Below are 22,229 nucleotides of genomic sequence, written 5' to 3' on the forward strand. Positions count from 1 at the left end.
TTTTTGCGGGGGGGCGGGTTTTTACCAGACAGAGCTGGGGCTGGAAGAGCCTGTGCCTCAACCAAAGACTTTGAGTTATCCCAGCTATCAAGCCTAGCGTCATAACAGGGACAGCTCAGTCACTCCTGCTCACCAAAACGGAGGCTTAGACCAGCCTTAGAAGACTCCAGGCCTAAGGTGGGAAGCCGCTTGGAATCGTACCTTGCAATGGACTTATTCCCTCCATCCTGGAGCCTGTCCCTCACCTCAGTTCCATGAAACAAAGATAAGCCTAGCCCAGGCTTTTGGGGGAAAAAACAAAAACAAAAAGAATTTTATTTGAAATAAAATGTACAATCCAAAGAGGTCAGGGCATGGGGCAGTAGGGAGGATAGGGGACACCAGAGAGCCCATTTGGGGGCAGGAATCTGCCTCTGACCCCACCTTAACACCTTTGCCAAGGAGGAAGAGTCTGTAAGCCAGAGATTTCAGAAGGGAGGGAAATATGTGCTGTGCCAGCACTCCTTCTGGAGCAGGTTGCCCTTCAGGTACAGAACACCACCTCCACAAAGTAGTTTCAGAACCACTGGCAGAGCCCATGCAAATCCTACAGCCCTCCTCCCCTGCCATCACCCACACGGACACGCTGAGGCTTAACTAGGGAAGCATAAACTCTAAGTTGGAGGTGAAGTCAGGGCTAGAACACCTGAGCAAAGTTAGCACAGGATGGTGGCCCTAGGCCTGGGTATGCACAGGACATGAGTAGACACATGAGTCAAGCAAATGACCCGGTGGTGAGAGATGGCTGTGGTTTTCAGGTAGCAGCCACTGTTCAGTGGTCCCTGACCTCAGCAAGAGGTGGCTATGTAAAGGCCAAGAACCGATTCGGTGGTTATGAACCTCGACTTTTTTTAGCACCAGATGGTGGAGCTCTCCTGCCAGCTCAGCCTCTTGGGGCCTCTCAGATAAGGGTGATGCTGCTTGAAGGTTCCTGTGCCTTCAGGCGGGGTGAGGGAAAGGAGAAGCCAGCAGGGCTGCCTGAAGCCCTGTCCTATGCTCTTCCTCCTTTCTTCTCCCCCTTCCCCCAATTAGCACGGCCCACAGAGGACACAGGGCGGGGAAGGCCAGAGTGTAGTGTCTTGTTTCTAGTTTCTGGGCAGTAGACCGCCTCCTTCCTAGCAGAAGAGAAAGGGTTTAGAATCGCTTTTCCTCAGGCTGGGAGGTAATGAGCAGCTCCTTGTTCCCGAAGTCCCACCAGGCCGTCATGTGGAACGCCATGTTGGTTAGGACGACAGTGTATTCCAGGATGGCAAAAATGGTGTACACTGTTGTGAGAACACAAGAACAGGGCATGGTGAGCCTTCTGCCCCCAACCCCCCCGGGGCCTCTTGGTAAATCACCACCACATTTCTGCAGTGGGCGCAAGCCCCCCAAGACTACTGCCATAATGCACACTACAGAAAACATGACAACTATCCCAACAGACACTGTGACCACCAGTGGATCCCAGCCTGGCCTCACCTCCAGCCTCACAATACATGTTGTGCCGAAAGTAGACAGCCAACGCCGTGAAGAAGGAGATGAAGTTGATGATGAAAAGCCGCTGTTTCCAGTTGTAGGACTTGCGGTCCTAGAGGATGGGCTATCTCATCACTCTGTGGCCCTTTGGATATGTGGTGGGCAGCCTCCCCTCCTGGCCCCAGTTCCTAAGAGCTGTGTCTTACCTCCCTGGGTTATGGAAGGGGGCACGGGCAAGGGCAGCAGCAATGATGGGCATGTTCCTATCCCTGCGTTTGTGAGGATAATGAGGCCCTTCCCACTTCAGCCAGTTGGAATATGAAGTTACTTGGAGTCACCCACCAACCTGACCCCTCCACGTACTACAGGGAGAAGAAAGGGGGTGTGTGTGTGTGTGTGTGTGTGTGTGTGTGTGTGTGTGTGTGTGTGTGTGGACACTGGAGGTACCACAGACCGCTGACACTGCTCCTAACCCACAGCACCCTGGGTGCTGTCCCTCATTCTGCCCCAACTTGGAGCCCCCCAGCTCTGCTATCTTCCAGTCTCCCATATCACCCAAACATAGTCCTAGATTTGGCCCACTCGACCACCCTCCACCTGTCCCCAAGTCCCAGCCCCGGCCCGGATTCCCATGGGAACTCCAGCTCCCACCTCACTGTGACCCGCATCCTGAGGACAGGTGTCCTGGATGTTCCTCCGGGCCGCCTGGAGCCCCACTAGGGGTAGACCGTACCTCCTGACTTACTGTGTGCTTCTTGGTCAGCCGCCAGAGAATGCAGGTGAGGAGCATGTGACCGAGGGATGAGGCGATGAACACAATGAAAGCATTTTCATGGATGGCTGGGGGGAGAGAGGGGGATTGGGAGCATGCCCTGCAGGGAGCATCCAAGCATCCTAAGGTCCGAGGGAGGGCGGGGGTGGGTGGCCCTCCCCAACCCTTCCCTGCTCCACCTTCCCTCATCTGGGCACCCACTGAAGTCCTCGGAAGAGGAGACGTAGGTGAGCACAAGCAGCGCCAGGTTCTCCACCACGTTGAGGCCGAAGTTGAGGCGACAGAGTGGGCGGTAGCCGGGACACGGGGACGCGCAGCTGAGGTAGTGGTTCCAGTAGGCAAAGGCCACCAGGAAGCGAGGCGCCGAGTGCAGGCCGATGCAGAAGCGCCACACGTAGCGCTGGGGCACCTCCCCACCGATGGCCGAGCTCACCGAGGGCAGATAATTGGGCACCTAGAGAGTTGTGAGCTGTCTGGGGACAGGCCTCTGCCGGCCCCACCCACCTAGAGAGCCTTTTCCCTCCGTCAGAATCACCCTGGCTCTCCTGAGGCCCCACTCCAACCCCTCCCCTTCCAGGAGATCCTCCACGCACCCCCAGAGCGCTCCTGGAAGAAGTCCCTGCCAGGTCCCACCCCCCACCACCACCACCAGGGTGCTTGTTCTCATTCCCTGGGCAGGCTGGGGTGTGTGCAGGGACTTGATGGGACTCTACATGGCTATGGAAGCTGGAGACAAATTCAGATGCTCTCTGAGCCCATAGCACAGAGCTTTGTTTTCGATAAGGCCCTGTGGAAAGTTCAATGAGCCCAAGACCCTAGATTGGATAGATAGTCGTGAGGACAGGCCACCTGAGCCTCCTTGGGACAGTGCTGGATGCACTGGGCAGCCAAGCTGTTCTTCTGACTCCTCCCAGCTTCTCTTATTCTTTCGGGTAAATGTGCCAAGGTGGTAGAGGGTACTGTGAGATCCTGGGGGGAGCTGAGTCAGTAGGGTCCCCCCACCCTGAACATGCTTAAGAAAGTGGGTGCTCTTAACCTGGGATAGTCTAAGAAAAGGACCCCTTTCTTGCGCATCTCCCCCATTCATCTTTCTCAAAGCTGGAATTCCTCATTCCTTAAGGAACTGGAGCACTATTCTTTAAAGTTGAGGAAGGAGGAGGAGGTCACACACACAGCTGTGAGGATAGGTGTGTTGTCTGCATGAGAGGGTGAGAGGATGAGGGATGAGTGAACAACAGTATAGATGCTGACAGGAGAGCCAGGGCTAGGAGGAGGACCTCTCAGACTCCAGGGCCTAGAGCAATGCTTCTACCTTGAATGTGCATGTAACTCATTGGGGATCATGTGAGAATGTAGCCAATCTGGACTATGGGAATCTACATTTCTAAAGGATTCCAGGACTGAAAGCTACTAGCCTGTTGTACACACTTTCTGTGGCTTTTTTTAGACTTCCAGCAAAAGCCAGAGCAGGGCCAGGCTTCAGAGATGCAGTTCTAGAAGATCCTTTCCTTTCTCTTAATGGGGATGCGGTCTCCATCAAGGCTGGGAAGGAAGATGGAGGCAGCTCATAGAGCAAGGGTCGGCCTGGGGGCTCATCAGCCAGGGGCTTCGAAGGCTTCCCAGAAAAGGAGACAGATTGCCCTCAGCACTATCAGAGGAAGCTAAGTGCAGAGCTCTTGGAGAGAGGGTGCTGCTCTCAAGGCGATGGCTTGAGATACCATAGCTTGAGACCAGGCTCAGACATTCTGAGTTGTCAGTAAAGAGGCAGCATGGAGGCTCTGGAGCCACACAAACCCGGGTCTGTATCCCATCTCTGCCTTTTTTTTTTTAATTTTTAAATTTCATTTATTTATTTGACAGAGAGAGAAAGAGATCACAAGTAGGCAGAGAGGCAGGCAGAAAGAGGGGGAAGCAGACTCCCTGCTGAGCAAAGAGCCCGATGCGGAACTTGATCCCAGGACCCTGAGAGCATGATCCGAGCTGAAGGCAGAGGCTTAACCCACTGAGCCACCCAGGCGCCCCCCCATCTCTGTCTTTATTAGTTGAGTGACCTTGAGCAGGTCACTTCACCTTTCAGAGCTTCGATTTCCTCACTGACAAAATAGGGATACTACCACCTACCTTGCAGGATGATTGCAGATACTGAATATAATGTATACAGAGCATCTGCAGCACAAATGGCTATGGTGATGGCTTTCATATGACCTACTTCCCTGAAAAGCCTACAAAAAGCTAATCAGCTATGTGGTTCTTGAAGATGGGAAGACTGCATATGAGAGAGAGGTGAGAATCATACCTTTGCCAGAGATTTCTGAGACCTCCAAGCCTCCTTACTGTTCTGCCCCTCTGAGTTAGGTCCCCTAAGTAAGGTTAGTAAGAGTGCTGCCTCCACTTCCTAGAATATTTATTCTGAAAACTCCTGCCCCAACCCTAGCTACTTTAAGGGGAGCGGAACCAGCATGAGCTTTGTGTGTGTGTGTGTGCTTGTGTGGGGTGTGTGTGTGTGTGTGTGTGTGTGTGTGAGCATGAGCTTCTAAAGCTTGGCTGGGAGAGCCCAGAGTCCTGACCAATGCTGGAAAACAGGTAAAGAGATGGCAAAGAGCTTGGGGGACGCCTCTGGAGGAAGGGAGTTTTCATAAACTCCTCTCAGAGTATGGGTGGAGGTAGGCTGCTAAGAGCAGGCATCTTCTTATCTCTCTCTCTCTCCCCCACCTCTCTCATGCACACATGCACAGACACACTGATACACGCACGCACACACACACGTATAATCAGGTATAGATATTCAGATATGTCTCCCCATCCAAAGCACACGAGTTCCCCGCTCACCAACTGTGCCAGCAACATCAGGAGCTATCAGAGACCAGCTACCCAGTTCACCTTAAGTTTCGCCATGAGCTCAGAGCTAAGGGTGCTGAGATGGGAACATAACCACTTTTCCCCAAGAACACAAACCCTCCACTGGCATGGAAGACCTGGCTCAGTGGATCTATGGTAGGGCAGTAGATCAGAGATTCACATGGTATAAAGGGTGAGGGTCCAAAAAATTCCCTACCAAAGCACCTCAGATTTCACCATTAGAGATTAATTCCTTTGATAAAAATCCCCCAAAGTTATGGATGACTTTTCTGTCTACTGCCCCATCCCTTGCCAACTGGACACAACCTCTCATCCCTACAATTCAACCTGCTACCCTTCTCTGGACTCGATCCTCACCTCTCTAGCCTCATAACCCTTATTTTAGCTCTGGTCTCCCCAGTAGTGTGAATTACTACACTAACCTCTTCACTTCTCTCCCTATACTTGCTCCCTGCCCTTACAAATCTCTATTCAGGGCCAGAATGGTCTTCTAAAGCATAAGTCTGATCATGTCCCTTCCCTGCTTAAAATCGTTCCAAAGCTCACCACTGCCCTCTGGATAAAATCAGAAGTTGTCAGCCTGGCATTCACAAAATCCTTCTTTACCCCCATAGCTGCAATGCCCCCTGCTTCAGGAAGGAAGTCTTCCCCAACATCTAGGCTACACTAAGTGCTTGCTCTGGGCCCCGTGATCCCTGTGCTCCCCTTTATCACAGTGCCTCCCATCTCACTGTGCCTGACCATTTGTGTCTAGGACTGTCTCTTGTAGGATGAGGGGCTAAGGGCAAGTGAATGTTCAGTTCCATGCCCCTGACCCAGAACTCTACTCCTGGGCCCTCAGAAAGGCCAGGTGGACTGCTCATAGAGGCAGGAAGTCCATCTAGGTTTCTAGCTAGCAGAGCCCTGAGTGGACACAAGTTGTGGGGCCCAAGGTTGCCAGAGGGAGAAACCAAACTAGAAGATTCCAGGGCAAGGCTTGGGGGTCCTCTTGGCCAGGCCCCAATCTCAGCTAAACCCAACTACGACGTCTCCTGGCTCCTGGCTGCATCTGACTCCCCAGTCTTGGCTTCCTTCCCAGTCTGGACTTTCTTCAGCCTCCTCCTCCCTCTCATGACCTCTTTTACCTATTCCCCTCCTTTTCCCTCCCTTCTCCCCTCCACTTCGTGGCACTCTCTATAATCTTCTCCTCTCAGAGGACTGTGACTCCACTCTCACTGTCTCCCCACAAATCCCCCCAACTCTGACTTGCCCCCCACTATCCTTTCATCCCTTCCCCTCTCTCTGACTCTCCACCTCCTCTCCTATTCTCTGATTCCACTCTCATGGCCATCTCCCAACCTGGCCCTGACCTGGCCCTGACCCAGGTGCGGGGGAGCATGGCACTCACCCCACAGTCAGTGGCCACCGTGTACTCAAAGTGGAACACCAGAGACCAGATGATGCAGAAGAAGAAGCCGAACATGGGGAAAGTGACGATCCACCAGATCACGGCCGTGAAGCGGAGCCGGAACACAGTCCCATCTGGGTCCAAGGGCTGTGAGGCCGCAGAGAACATCCTGTATGGAGTGGTGCCCAAGCAGGGTGAGGGACACGACTTGGGTAGGTGGGACACAGGGGCCTCAGGAAATGAGGCCTTTTCTGGACGTGGCTCCTCTGGGTAGAGGGAAGAGCCAGAGTAGAAAGAATGAAAGGGGAAAAGGAAAGCAGTGCAGAAGATCAGGAGGGCAGAGAGAGATGGGGAGGGAGCCACTCGGTCGGGCAGGGTCAGCTCTTAGGAATCCCTTTGGCACATACCCACTCAGAAGGGTCAGAGGTAGAAAGGTTGTTATTTCTGTTCCACAGAGGAGAGAACTATGCCAGGATCAAACATTAGAACTAAGGTTTCAGCCCCTGACAGCCTAAAGCTCTCAAGTCAAGGCTTTCTTCAGGCCAAATAACCTAAATGAAGGACCCTTGGTTCAGCCTCAGCCCTCCCACTGACCCCGTCTGACCACATTCCTGCTCTTCACCCAAGTTCAACCAGGAACAGTGGGAGTGCCCAGAACATTTCACTGGGGTCACAGTCTGCCCACCAGCCCACCCCCAGGCTCAGAATGAGCCAAGCCTCAGGCCAGCAGTACTATCATCTCAAGAAACCAGGGTCCCTGCAGAGGCCCAGACCTCCATCTCCTTCCTCTCTGCAAAGACCATGTCACCCAGTCCAAAGGTTATGGGAATCTAAGGGCCACAGGAATCTTCTCCACTCACCCTGAGCCTGTCTGCTGGGCCGGACCTAGCAAAGACAGACCCAGCCCAAAGGAACTGACCTTCCTCCACTTTCTTTTCCCTCTAGGCAGAGAACTCCCTCCTCCCACCTCCCCCTGCCCCAACCACCATGACTTGCAAGCTGGGTTCCCTTCCGGGGGGACAGACAGAAATGGCTTTGTATTAAAAGCCCTTGGACTAAACGTCCCTTGGGACACATACCTCTCTCCGTTAAGGGAACACCAGTCCACTAGTCCAGCTCAGCATCAGGGAAATGGGGGAGGGGGCTCACACTGGCAACACTCACACTGGGTGCTGATGGATGGATCCTAGGCTTGAGTTGAGGGCTCTAGCCAGACTGAGACTATTCTAAGCCTGGAGGGTCCCACCCCTAGTTCCCCAGGGCCTGCCCTCCCACCCACGGAGCCTAGATCTCCACGCCTGCCCAAGCACACAGCCCTCCCAGGACCAACAAAACCATATCATAAACCCTGGAACACTCTGCAAAGATAAGAGTGATAGTGGCTAACGTCAGCTTACGGAAGCTTCCTTGCCAGGGATGGGCATAGGGACCTTTCTGAGCGTTGTGTCCTGGGAAACAGGCAGGTTTCTGGGAAGGGAAAGGGAGAAAGCAGAATAGGATTTCACTCCTTTTTGCTGGGAGCCAGAGTAGGTCTGTTGGGCCTCATTGGAGAGCCAGTTAGTCATAGGACAACAGATTCAGGATCCAAATGAGATCTAGATGGGCCTGAATATGCCGTATCAGTGTCCAGCCTCCTCTGCAGAAGCAGCTAACATCAGCCCAAGATGCCCTAACAGGGGTCTAACAGCCAGTAATAGGAATGCAATGGTCCTGCTTTTGCCTCTACTGCCCAGGCCATAGGAAGTCCTAGGCCCACAGCAGGGCCTTGGATGGAGAGAGGAGTGACCAACTGGGCCAAGGCTAGGGGTGCATGTCCTGTGAGGTTTGCCCGAAAGAAGTGGAGCTATGCTACACAATAAGAGTAAACTCAGGGACCCACCGCACCTTGCAATTACTGCTATCCCATCTCTGTAGGACTGGCTTGACACCAGGAGGAGAAAGGAGCTCTCAGTTTCCCAAAGCAGAGCCAGGGCAAAAGCAGAGATTCATCAGAAAGAGTAAGTGCGCTTGCTACAAGAAACAGCTTGCTAATTGTTAGTTACTAGGCCTCCTTGGAATAGGCTGTCTGGAGAGGAAGGAAGCGCCGCATCACTGGAGATATGCAAGCAGAGGCATAGCCATCTAATTATAGATGCGTTAGACTAAAGTTACTTCTTTTATTCCTAGGGTTGGCCATTCAGGGAATACTCTAGGTGAGAAATTCAGAGCAGACATCCACCTAGACTGCCCCTAGGTGGCTATAACACAGTCGTCCCAGGGAGTGGGGACAAAATCTCCCCTGGGTCACTAAGCTCACTCAGTCCTGACCCAGAAGGACTAGGTACCTGTGCCACTATGCCTATGCTTTAGCACCCTAACTAGTTAGTATGCCAAGAATGGCGTCTAGATATGTCAGGTATGCTGGGTTATTGATCCCATTAGCCCTCAGGAGACAGCAATGTGGGGCAGAGCAAACAGCCTACTCCACTTAACTCCATATGCTATACAAATATTATAATTTTCTGTATAGGCTATGACTGCAGGCCTTCTTTTTCCCAGGGTACTGGGCTGGTATGTGTGTGTGGTGGGGAGGGGTTGTCCTGTTTATTTATTCAACAAATTCTTTCCGATTCAGATGTAGTGCCCACCTTGAAGGAGCTCCCAGTCTGGTCTGGTGGGGAACAGAGACACAAACATGATGTGATAGAACTGCAGGAAAGATAAAACAGGGAACTCCTAGAGAAAAGAGTGATTCAGTTTGCCCCCAAGGAGGCTAGGAAAGGCTTTTCAAAGGAGGTGACACTTGAAAAGGGTTTTGCAGGATACAAGGATGTTGACCAGAGTGAGAAAAACATTTGAAGCATTATCTAAGGTAAAAACTAGCTCAGGAAAGGCCATTGGTTGGACCCTTTCTGATCTCCCCCCACCCAGATCACCTGGACACCCTCTCTTCTTCCAGTTCTGTTCTTTCTGATAGCTCCCAGCCTTGGGTCTCATCAGAATGGCTGCCCAGAGCTCAAGGCTAACGTCTCTTCAATGACGAATCAAGGAGAGGGAAAACTTTCAAGTCATATGAACAAAGGAACTAAGCCCCACTCCATACTGCCAGCCATACCCCAGTCCCGGTCCTAGTCGTAGCCCTATTTCTGGAGCAGATACTCTTTATAGAGAGGCAGGACTCTGAGATGAGTGGGGGCCTACAGAGCTCTTTTGATGCTACTGCAAGGGTCCATGTCCAGGCCCTGCCTCTTTCCTACATACAGCCCCTAAGCTCTTCCTCTCCTACCCTGCCTTCTAACCTGACAATTTCCTTTTCCTCCTCTTACTTCTGCTCCTCACCCTTCACCATTTCCCAAACCACCTTCCTATTCTTCCTCTACCTAGAGCTGTATCCTGGCCCTGAGGAGGAGGATGGGAATTGTCAACTCGATTTTAGACATGGGGAGGCTCAGTCTCTGTGTCTCAGGTAATACAGAGTCAGTAGATGAACTAGGAGTGTAACAGAGGTCAACACAGGCTCACCCTCTTTACTCTGAGATACTACAGAGAAAACTCGTGTCTTTTCTTCTGGCCCAGCGTGCCATATCCCAGTCTAGAAGGTGCATGGGTGCCTACAGGAACATAGCTCATATACATATATGGAACACACCACATACACACACACACACACACACACACACACACACATCATCAGGCCCCCATCCAGACACGCACAGATACGGTCTCTCCCACACATAGTTGTGTCCCTCACAGTCACACACACGCATACATAATCACATTCCCCCAGAGACAGGCACAGCCTACAATGACACACTAAGAGGCTCCAGTTCCTTCTAGATCAGGCCTTTTCTCTCTTCATCCCTCACAAAACCCTGGGGCTCCTGAATCTACCCTGCTATCAAGTAAGGATTGGGTTCTCGGTCCTGGGACTACCCAGCTTCAGGGACTGCAGGCCCTAGTGACTTCCATGAAAAGTGGCAGAAGGCTCATTCCTGAGACCTAGATTTGCAGGCATCCTAACCTCCAGCAGCCCAATTTGTTTGATGGACCCCACTGGAGGCCTCGCTAATCCTTTAACAATAGAATCATGATCCAAAAAAGATCCAATTGGGCCTGAAGATATCGTTCCCCGACCCCCCTGGGCAAGCCCTACCCCACAGTGTGTGGCCGTAGTCTCCTTGAAGTGGAAGAGCAGGGACCAGAGAATGCAGAAGAGGAAGGCAACAAGTGGACAGCAGACCGTGACCAGGGCCACCAGGGTGAAGCGGAGCCGGACCAGGGTCCCATCCCGGTCCAGCGGCAGTGGGACCTGGTACATCTTGTCAGACCTGGGAATGAAGTAATGTGCTGTCAAGACCCAAGGCAGCAAGGCCGGGACTCAGTGGCAAAGCCAGCCCTTGTGTTCAGTCCTCAGCTTAGCTGTGCTATGGGGTGAAGGGTCTGAGAAGAAAGCCATCCAGCCCCTAAGCTTGGACAGCTCCTGTCCCGAAGAAGACTGACTTAGAATCCCAAGAGAATATTCATCCTCAATTTCAGAGGAAAGACAACAAACCCACTCTGTGCTAAAACAAGGCTTGAACGGATAGGGAGAACCTCTTCTTCCTTATAGCTGGCTTTACAGCAGGAGCTGGTTTAACTGGTCTCTCTTGTTTCAGGAACCAACCCTAAAACCTCCCAGTGGACAGAGGGGCCCATCTCCTCCCCCAGGCCTTTGAGCCTCCAGGCTTCAGGGCCTCCCATCAGCTCTCTCTGCTTCACCCACTGGCCCAGGACCTTCTGTACCTTCAATCCCTTCCCAGGTTCTGTGTGCCTGCACCACAGAGCACAGCAGCAAGGCCTCCATGGAAGCCAGTAGGGCCCTGACCCCGTGCTTGTCCCCGCCTGCTGCCTCACGTGCTCTGGGGGTGAAAAGCTTTGCAGAATCAGGCCTAGTGCTGGCCTGGGCTTGCTGTTTGCTGGAAAGAGCTGCCTTGTCAGCTTCTGGAGGCTTCCCAGTACCCATAGGGCCTATCCATCCCCCTCCAGAGATGAAGTAAAGGCTCCTGAGGACTGTGACTCCCCCCCGAGATGAAGATAGGAAGGTCAGGAACTATAATAACCAAGTACACACCAACAATCCCAACCTCCGTCAGTGCATAGAAGGAGAAATTGAGTCCAAGAGAGGAGCAGGAACCTGCTCAGGGTCACAGAACTTGAAGGAAGAGCCCACAGTGGGGAGATGTGGGGCCCACAGGATCACAAACTACAACCCTAGCCTTCTTTGACCCCTTCCTCTCTGGCCAGAGGTCTGGGCAGAAAGGTCAGGTTAGGTCAGATTAGGAGGGGAGAGAGAAGGGGTGCCTGCCCATGAGAGAAAGAAAGGTAAATCAAATCCTGTATAGACGAGTCCATGAGCCCTGGCCCCACTGCAAAAGACAGAGAAACCAAGACGCAGAGAGAGGAAGGTTCTTCCTCAGAGCCCGATGCTGAACCTGATGGAGAGCCATCCTTGGAACTTAGGCTGCTTGTGGCCAAACTAGGACTGGCTCCAGATTCATAAAGAACCTGCCCTTCTGGACTCAAAGGTCTTGCCAGATCAAGCCCCAACTCTTCCTGGCCCCACCCTCAGGAAGCACCTCTTGGCATTCCAGAAGCCGGTGAATACGCCTCTGTGTTCTCCTCCATCTTCCCTCACTTGCCTCTCTGCCAGGCCAGATTAGGCAGCCTGCCCCAGTTGCCCAAGTTCCTTTCTCTCTTCAGGGGCTAGGGATCTCCCAGGGGAGGTGGAAGTGGCTCTGGTGACCGCCCAAATCAAACACGTTTCTTGGATCATCCCCAAATGAACTGTAAGTCCCCAGAGGTAAGGGGAACAACTTCCACACCCAGCCCAAATCTTGATTCTGTGCTTGTAGCAGCATTAGCTCCCTCCCTCAACCCAGCAGCTCTGGATCCCTCAGGAACCACTGGCATGCCCAAACTGAAGACCAGATCCTCAGAGAATGAATATGCACTGCCCAAGGCTGTGGGTGGAGAAAGAGGCTGGAGGAATGGTCTGTTCCACAGCTTAGAGGTATGCTGGCTCCCCTTTTAGCTGTGTGACCTTTGACAAGTCATCTAACCACTCTGGGACTTTCCCCCAGCTGTGGGACATGAAAATCAGGAAGTTTAGATTACTAATAAGGCCATTAAAACATGGCCATTTTACTCCTCCAGGTCTCAGGACACGGAGCTCACTACCTGAAGGGCAGCTGTTCACTCCCAGTCAGCTCTTAACTGCTTCAAAGGGACTACTTAGCTGGACACTGCTTTCTTAGAAGCACCCCTATCTTATCTCCAAAGGTCCAAGAGATCTCAGCCTCCAGCGGGAATCCATACTTACCTGGCACCTTCTGAGCATGAATAGCAGTTGATAGACTTGGCACACATTGTTTCTTGTAATCCTCACTATAACTCTATGAGGTAGGCCCTATTGCCTGTGTATTTCCATTTACAGAAGAGGAAACTGAGGCTCAGGGAAGTTTAAAACACTTGTGCAAGGTCACAGGCTAATAACTGACAGATGTGGGATTTGAAATTACTTCATGGGGTTCCAGGCCCCCCCCCCACACACACCTCCATCCCCCGCACCTAAAGAGAAATGCCAACCAACAGTCCTTGTGAAGTGAAGGGAGAGCTCAACCAATGCACACCCAGCCACCATGACCGAGAATAGAGGGGGAGAGGGGTTGGTTTAGAAGTCGGGACAGCAGCAGATCCTGGGCAAGCACCAGCACCGTCAGAGCGTGGGGCTGGGCCTTGAGGAAGCCGGACCGCGTGGTGGAGCTCCCCCAAGTGGGGTTGCCAGGCAGTCCAGCACACCCATCCCCATACTCACCCAGGATGTGGCGGCGAGGAGGCCGCATCAGCGCAGGCCGGGCGCTGGGGGAACCCGAGCGGAGCCCAGGCCCGGCCTGGGGCAAGCGGCGGGGGGCGGGCGGGAGCGGGAGCGGGAACGGCGGGGGCGGGGCCAGGGCGCTTGGGGAGGAAACTGCGCCCAGATCCTCCGTTGGCCCCTCCCCACTTCTGCGGACCTAGACCCTTGGCTGTCCCCCTCGATCCCGCGTTCCCTGGTGCCATGCTCTCCAGCTCTCGGCGGCTCCACTAATTCCCGCTGCGTGGGGACAGCCGGAAGAGCCCTGGACCCCTGGTTTTGACACGTTGGATAAGCCATCTTGTCACCTTACCTCTCAGCTGTGTTCCATCACCTGTTGAAAGAACATAAAATTAACTCAACAGGGCCCCGAATTCTCCAATTTCCTAACCTCAGTGCCTCCTGCCCACGCTCCCATTCTAGCCGAATTGTCCAGCCTCGCCCTTCTGAAACATTACAACAGCTTTGCCCCAACCTCAACGCCCCTCCCTAACTTTGCTCCCCAGAGCCGATTCGAGCAAAGGGAAGAGCACCTTATGGGTAGAGAGAGATCAGTGAGAACCACCCCAAAAGCTCTCGGCCAGAACTGTTCCCACCTTTGATCAGGAGAGGGCGCCCTGTCCTGTCCTACAGAACATAGCAAGGCTCTCCTCCGCTCCGCCCCCGTCACTCCCCGCCAAGAGAGGGTGGAATCCCAGAAACCAGCCCCCAGGGGTCCCTCTCCACTCTGACTGACCCATAAAGGAACCTGAGGAGGCCTCGGGGTTGTCAGAGCACCTCCAGGTGGTAAAGGACCTCCCGAGCTAGACATGGTCACCATCACATTTTCCTATTTAAATCCCCACAGTAATAATTAGCACCTTTTGAGCACTTTATGTCTTCCAAGGACTTTTTTTTTACTTTTTATGCATTATCCCATTTATTCCTCATAAAAACCGCATGAGGTAAATACTATTACTATTTCCGTTTTACCAGTGTAAAACAGAAAAGATATGTTACCTATGCACACAGTTACAAATGTCAGAACCGGGATCAGGGTCTGACCCCTGAGGGCATTCTCTTAATCCCCATACGGTTGCCCCTGGAACGATGGTGAGTTTGAACAGCAGAGGTCCACTTACACGTGAATTTTTTATATGTATATTGAGGGAGCACAGTAGTGTAAATGCATTTTCTCTTCCTTATGACTTTCTTTAAAAACTATATTTTTTTACAGTAGGCTACACACTCAACATGGGGCTCAAACTTAAAACCCCAAGATGGAGGGTGCCTGGGTGGCTCAGGGGGTTAAGCCCCTGCCTTTGGCTCAGGTCATGATCTCAGGGTCCTGGGATCAAGGCCCACAGCGGGCTCTCTGCTCAGCGGGGAGCCTGCTTTCTTCTCTGCTCAGCGGGGAGCCTGCTTTCTCCTCTCTCTCTATGCCTGCCTCTCTGCATACTTGTGATCTCTCTCTCTGTGTTTCAAATAAATAAAATCTTTAAAAAAAAAAAAAAAACCCAAGATGGAGAGTCACATGCTCTGCCAACTGAGCCAGCTAGGCACCCCCTCTTCCTTATTATTTTCTGAGTAAGATGTTCTCTCTGCCTCTAGCTTACTTTATTGTCATAATATGAAACACAGAACATACAAAATATGTGTTAATTGAGTTTGTTATCAGTAAGGCTTTGGTCAACAGTAGCTATCTGTAGTTAGGTTCTGGAGGAGTCAAAAGTTATAGATGGATTTTTGACTGTGCCAGGGTTCAGCACTCCTCACCCCTGTGTTGTTCAAGAGTCAACTGTATAGTGACGCCTGGGTGGCTCAGTCATTTGGGCATCTGCCTTCGGCTCAGGTCGTGGTCCTGGGGTCCTGGGATTGAGCTTCGCATTGGGCTCCCTACTCAGCGGGGAGTCTGCTTCTCCCTCTCACTATCCCTCTCTGTTCTCCCTCTTTCTCTCTCTCAAATAAATGAATAAAATTTAAAAGGGGGGGGCCGTCAACTGTATAATGTTAACCCCACAAGGTAGCTATAATAATCATCACTTTGCAGGTGGGCATACAGAGGCTCAGATTTGATGAATTTACCAGAGCTCTTTTTCATGTGTTAACTCTTGTTCATGTATTCAGCCTAGGCCCTCCATGTGGCTGGCCCTAGCCAGGCAATGGTAGGAACCTAGAGATCTCTCACTCCTGTGGCTCCAAGTCTGGAGGGGTGATGCCCTTTTTTTTTTTTTTTTAGATTTATTTATTTGTTGGGGAGCAGGAGGGTGGGGAGCACAAGCATGTGGAGCAGCTGGCAGAGAGAGAAGCAGGCTCTCTGCCGAGCAAGAAGCCCAGTGTGGGACTCTGTCCCAGGACCCTGGGATCATGACCTGAGCAGAAGGCAGACGCTTAATCACCTGAGCCACCCAGGCATCCCTGGGTGCCTTATTCTAAAAACTTCTTTTGTTGACCTTGAACTCTCCTCCACCCTGTCCTTTAAGGTCTCAGGACAAATGAACAATTCATAAAACTTTACTAAAAGAACGATTTCCTTTTAGTTTCATTAACTAGATGTAGGTTTCCTACCTTAGGGCTTTGTGTCATCCCTTTTTGTTTATCTCCAACCCACAGATGCCTGCTCCTGGCCTTTATTCCCTGTCTTGACACCTTGTCTGTTACTTTGGCTCTAAATACCACTTCCTGAGGCTGGGTCCCATCTCTCTGCCTCTAGACTACCCCCAATGTCTGAAATTTGAGGTGCATTAATCTTGCCTTTAATTCTTTGATGATTGGGGCAATTCACCATACAGTCCTGAATCTCAGTTTCTTCATCTGTAAGATGGTTTTAGGAATATCCACAGCACAGCATTGCTGTGAGAATTAAATGAAGTAAAATAGCAGTGTGCCAGGCATGTGGAAAATACTCACTACATCATGGCTGTTAGGACCCCATGTGGAAGCTACAGCTTGAACCAGTCCTGATTGAGCCTTTTCTGAAGTGTGACCACAGCTGTCACTGACCCTCTCTAAATCTGTTTCGTCCACTGCCAGTTCGAAAGCCTATCAGCTACCTTGATTTATGTGAGGAAAAACAGAAGAGAAGAATGAGTTCTAACTAGGGGCCAGGAACTTTCTGTACCCTTTCTAATTTGATACTCTTAATAATCTGGTGAGGTAAATGTGATGGAATCTTTGTACAGATAAAGAAGTTGAACAAGCATCTAAGCCTCCAGTCTTGCCTTCATTCAGCGGGTACTCAGTGTTTGCCAAATGGGCATTTGTTCATCATCCAAGTAGCTGCTGCTGCTGTTGAAGCCTTCCAATGTCTCCTGCCCTCCTGGTTGTTTTGCCTCATGCCTGGACATACCCCAGAGAGGCCTGTGCCTGAAATAGCACCACCCCTTTCCAGCTTTGGCCATCATCACTGCTCCACTCCCCCATCTACACACACATACCAGATACCCCAAAGCTGACCAGTCATTTATTTACAGGGATGTCCCAGCCCCCAGTAGCATGGGGGACAGTGGAGAGGTGGGAAGCGGAAAAGAAGTGAATGCGGGATGCACTTGTCAAGGAAAGCTTCCTGTGAGTCTCCTTCCCTGGCCTCCTTGCCCTTTTAGCTCTTCATCATCCTCCACTTACAGCCACATTGGCTCTTCTTAAAAAAAAAAAAAAAACAGATCTGATCGCATGCCTCCCTTGCTGCAAACTATTTAGTAACTCCCTATGGCTTATTATACCTATAAAGGTATTAACTAGCGTCACACTTAGGAATGCACGTGGTAACTTCTAGGGAGATGACTAAAATTATATAAGAAGATAATTTAATTTCTAAACTGGTACAGGAGGAAAAACAAAATAATTCAAAAGAATGGTAAGAAAGTGGGGATTTAAATGCAAAATAAGCAATTGAAAAGGTGGTCAACATCATTAGTCATTAGGGAAATGTTTATGAAAACCACAATGAGATGTCACTTCATAACCCCTAGGATGGCTATAATAATAATAATGAAAGGAAAATAGCAAGTGTTGGCAAGGACATGGAGAAACTGGAACCCTCATCTCCTATTAGCAGTAATATACAATAGTGCAGCCACTTTGGGAAACAGCCTGGTAGTTCCTCAAAAAGTTAAACACAGGGTTACTATAGGACCCCATAAATCCATTCCTAGGTATAAACACAAGAGAACTGAAAACGTATGTCCACAAAAAACTTGTATACGAGTATCCATAGCAGCATTATTCATAGTAGCCACAAGGTAGAAACTCAAATGTCATTCAACTTTTGAGTATATAAATGAAATATGGCTTATCCATAAAATGGAATGTTATTCTACCATAAAATGGAATGAAGTGCTACAACATGGATGAAACTTCAAAACATTATGTTAAGCGAAAGAAGTCAGACACAAAGTCCACATATTGTATGATTCCATTTATAGGAAATGTCCGGATGGGCACATTCGTTGAGACAGAAAGTAGATTAGAAGTTGCCAAGGGCTGGGAGAAGTGGGAGATGTGGAATGACTGCTAATGGTCTAAGATTTCTTTTTTGGGGTTATGAAAATATTCTAGAATTAGATAGTGGTAATAGTTCCCCAACTTTGTGAATGTAGTGTATCCTTGAACAATACAGGTATTGGAGGCTAACCCCTCACAGTCCAAAATCCAAGTATAACTTTTGATTCCCCAAAACCTTAACTACTAAGAGTCTACTGTTGAGCAGAAGCTTTACCGGTAACATTAAATGCTTGATTAACACATACTTTGTATATATATATATTATATACTGTATTCTTCCAATAAGATAAGCTGGAGAAAATAATATATTATTAAGAAAATCATAAAGGAGAGACAATACATTTACAGTACTATATTATACTTATTGAAAAATATTCTCTTATAAGTGGACCTACTCAGGGGTGCCTGGGAGGCTCAATCTGTTGAGCGTCTGACTCTTGGTTTCAGCTCAGGTCATGATCGCAGGGTCCTGAGTTGGAGCCCTGTGCCAGGCTCCCTGATCAGCAGGGAGTCTGCTTGAGATTCTCTCCTTCTGCCCCTCCCACCGCTCCTGCTCTTTCTCTCTCTCTAAAATAAATAAATAAATCTTTTTTTTTTTTTTAAGATTTTATGTGTTTATTTGACAGACAAATCACAAGTAGGCAGAGAGGCAGGCAGAGGTGGGGGGGGGCCGGGTGGTGAAGCAAGCTCCCCGCTGAGCAGAAAGCCTGATGTGGGGCTCGATCTCAGGACCCTGGGATCATGACCTGAGCCGAAGGCAGAGGCTTTAACCCACTGAGCCACCCAGGTGCCGCAAATAAATAAATCTTTAAAGATAAAACAAATAAGTGAATCTGCCAGGTTCAAATCCATGTTTTTCGAGAGTCACCTGTACTAAAACCCTTTGCATTGTATACTTTAAATGGATAAATATTATGTTATGTGAGTTATATCTCAATTTTACTTTAAAAAATTTTTAAAAGATTTTATTTTATTTATTTGACACAGAGAGAGAGAGAGAGCACAAGCAGAGGGAGGGGCAGAGAGAGGGAGAAGCAGGCCCCCCACTGAGCAAGGAGCCCTATGCAGGGCTCAATCCCAGGACTGTGGGATCATGTCCTGAGCCAAAGGCAGACACTTAACCAACTAAGCCACCCAGGTGCCTCTATAACTCAATTTTTTAAAAATCTGGCGGAACTGGGCCTCAAAAAAAAAAAAAAAGTAAAGTTATTATAATAAAAGAATCAAAATGAAAAAAAGAGTAAAAGAAGGAAACAGAACAGGAAGGACAAATAAAAAAAGTTAGATAAATTCCTGTATGTACTAGTAAATTCTTTAAATGCTGTAGTTCAAAGTCAAATGTATCCACACAAGATTTATGAAAATCTAATTATATGCTATTTGTAAACATCATCCTTCCCTATCAAGTTGTAGGAAAAGAGGAAGGAAATCAACAATTACTGGGTTCTTACTGTGTGTAAAACATGTGCCCGGTCCTTTGCAAATTGCCTTATTTGACGTTTATAACCACCTTACAACATGGGGAGTTTTGTGCCCATTTTATAGACAAGGAAGCTGGGTCACAGAATATAAATAATTTGTGCAAGGTCTAAAAAGTAGCGAGACTGGCATTTGAACTTAGCTGTTTGATTCCAATTCTGCCACTTGTTCCAATGCACCACATAAGAAATCTAGACCATCACTCTGAAAGGAAGTCTCTTGCCCTTCCCTGATTCTGTGGTCCTTAAGGGTCCTGTCTCCTCCCTAAGCACCAGTGCTTCAAAGCTGCATAGGGTCAGTTCCCAGAGTATGTATGTGAGAGACTGGGGGTTCCTAAGACAGAGTTAGACTTCCCTTTGCTTTGTCTCTCCTGGCCAGAGCAGAGTGTTGACATGTGGACCTCTCTGGGCTCCTGATGCCCAGGAGAGGGCTTGGCTCAGCAAGCTTTTGTGAGCATGCACAAAACACCTTTTCTTTAGAGTAGAAGAAGGAAGATGATAATAATCAAAGGGATGTTGTGAGAATTGGACAGACTAAGAGTATGTGGTCCACAAATTCCTTCCTAGAGAGGCACCTGGGAATGACGAGCTTGTGGGCCATGTGCCTACCAGAGGACCTAACAAGAGGTCCTCCTAAGTAGAAATCACCAGAGTTATAGGAAATTTCTCCTTGTGGCACCCCTCATCCAATGTCTCCCCCTCCCGTCTTCCCACAAATATGCACTATTTAAGGATCCCAGCTCCTATATACACACTAGTACTTTGGACTGAATATATTTACTTATTCACTCAAAACATACTTTTGAGCCCCATTTGTGTCAGAATCCACATCTTAGAATATTTAGAATGGAAATTCCTTGATATTTATTTATTTATTTTTGAGACAGTGTGCATGTGCATGTGAGCAGGGGGCAGGAGGGGCAGAGGGAGTGAGAGAATGTGAAGCAGGTTGTATGCTCAGTATGGAGCCTGACTCAGGACTTGATCTCACAACGCTGAGATCACAACCTGAGCTGTAATCAAGAGCCAAACGCTTAAATGACTGAGCTACCCAGGCGCCCCAGGAATTCCTTGATATTTTTAAAGAACAGGAAAAATTATCATTTATTGAGGGCTCCCTGTATACTGGGTACCATACTAAATGCTTTATCTCATTTAATTCTCCCAACAACCCTAAAATTACAGTTGCTACCCTCATTTTACAAACAAGGAAACTGAAGTTCAGGTGTTAAGATATTTGCCCAAGTTCACACAGCTAATAAATGGTTAGGCTCAGATTTAAACCCAGGGTTCATGGACTCAAAAGTCCCACACTTTACTATTATTCTATTTAAGACAATAATTCATTCATTCATGGGTCGCACATTTAATGTGGACCTAATGTGTGCAGGGCCCTAGGGATACCAGAATAAATAAGTAGTGGAGAGGCTTAATCATAGTTGGGTCTCAGGACTGGAGGGTTGGAAATCAGAGCTTCATGAGGGCAGTGAGGAAGCTCCAGTAAATTATCCAGGAAGAGTTAATGACTTTTTGTTTTTGTTTTTGTTTTTTTGACAGACAGAGATCACAAGTAGGAAGAGAGGCAGGCAGAGAGAGAGGGGAGGAAGCAGGCTCCCTGCTGAGCAGAGAGCCCGATGCGGGGCTCGATCCCAGGACTCTGGGATCATGACCCGAGCCGAAGGCAGAGGCTTTAACCCACTGAGCCACCCAGGCGCCCCGAGTTAATGACTTTTTAATGTAGAACACAGGCAAGGGAGGGTGGAGGAGAGGAAGGGATGTCTGGATGCAGAAGCAGGGGGCAAGTGCCTGAAGTCAGATGTTTAAACTAGCCTTAGCATTTGACCATCCATATATACTTTTTTTCCTTTGAGCATCTACAATGTACCAGATTTCTCCTATCCATTATCTTATTTCATCTTTACAACCACTCCACTTTTTGACAAATGAGTTATTTCTAATCCCTTGCTACCACCCAACACTCAATTTAAGTTCATCTACTTCTGGGCAGAGCCCATTTTCATTTTGTATTAATCTTCCAAGCAGAAGGTGGTGGTGGAGAGGTAGCCTGAATACATTTTGCTTTCTGAGGACAGTTCCTGCTATTCTGTGTGGGACCCTCAGTCACTAAGTCTATTTTCTAGAACATGCTCAACTTTCTCCCCTGTAATATCAAGTGGGGGAGGGGGAAGAAACTCAAGTGAGTAAAATGCAGGTCTGACCTCTAAGAGCCTAGGCACAGAGGAATGAAAAGTAAACAGTAGGATACAAAGTGACAAGGCTGTAACAGAAGCCTGCCGAAGCATTAGCCCAACTCTCTGAGATCCGAGAATGTATCCCAGAGAAGGTGGGCATATTTGAACCAGACCTTTAAGAATAAATAGGAGATCCTAAAGTGCAGGTGGTTAAGAAGTTCCAAGAATCCTCATTTGTAACATATCCTACGCTGAGCCGTTTCCTTAGGGCATGCTTAGAGCGTCTATTCTAGGGATTCAGAGAGGGAAAGGTTGTGATGGGGTGGCATGGGTTGGGAAACCAGGAGGCCAGGTTTTGGGGCCTTAGAGCAGCTGCAGGAAAGCTACTCGAAGACACAGACCTCCCAGGGGGGCCCTCCGGCTCCGCACGTGGTCTGACCAGGAAGCGCGGGCAGTACTATGGGGAAGCCTTCCCATCACCGCCCGTGGACTGGGGCAAGGAAAGGGTAGAATAGTTACCATGCCATCCAGGAGCCTCCCTTCTGATTGGCCCGAGTTTCAGCAGCCCGACTGTCTCGGCTCCAAGACAGGGGGCGGAGCCTCGGCATAGCATCACCACCTTTCTCCCACACCCCGCCCAGTGCACCCCAACGCAGCCACTCACAAGCCCACTTCGAGGGGGCCCTGTATGACA

General features: G+C 49.7%; 1 protein-coding gene across 4 annotated transcripts; it reads right to left on the reverse strand.

The window, feature by feature from the left end:
* Positions 1–289: 289 nt before the first annotated feature.
* Positions 290–22,110, reverse strand: LOC111159430 (post-GPI attachment to proteins 2). 4 transcript variants are annotated; one of them, XM_022521887.1, is made up of 7 exons: positions 22,055–22,110; positions 13,697–13,717; positions 10,648–10,822; positions 2,471–2,723; positions 2,243–2,337; positions 1,501–1,609; positions 290–1,304 (listed from the first exon to the last, which is right to left on the reverse strand). In XM_022521887.1, exons 3-7 carry the CDS (start codon positions 10,810–10,812, stop codon positions 1,174–1,176), a joined length of 753 nt encoding a protein of 250 aa, XP_022377595.1. In that variant the 5' UTR covers positions 10,813–10,822; positions 13,697–13,717; positions 22,055–22,110; the 3' UTR covers positions 290–1,173. The 4 variants fall into 4 exon arrangements, with proteins under 4 accessions (XP_022377595.1, XP_022377594.1, XP_022377593.1 ...); XM_022521886.1 differs by having other exon boundaries at positions 2,231–2,337; XM_022521885.1 differs by lacking the exons at positions 13,697–13,717; positions 22,055–22,110 and adding exons at positions 6,516–6,697; positions 13,348–13,412 and having other exon boundaries at positions 2,231–2,337; positions 10,647–10,822.
* Between the last annotated feature and the right edge of the window lie 119 nt (positions 22,111–22,229).

Source organism: Enhydra lutris, unplaced genomic scaffold (genome assembly GCF_002288905.1).
Source record: "Enhydra lutris kenyoni isolate GAN:26980312 unplaced genomic scaffold, ASM228890v2 scaffoldscaffold68, whole genome shotgun sequence".
Taxonomy (NCBI): Eukaryota; Metazoa; Chordata; class Mammalia; order Carnivora; family Mustelidae; genus Enhydra; species Enhydra lutris.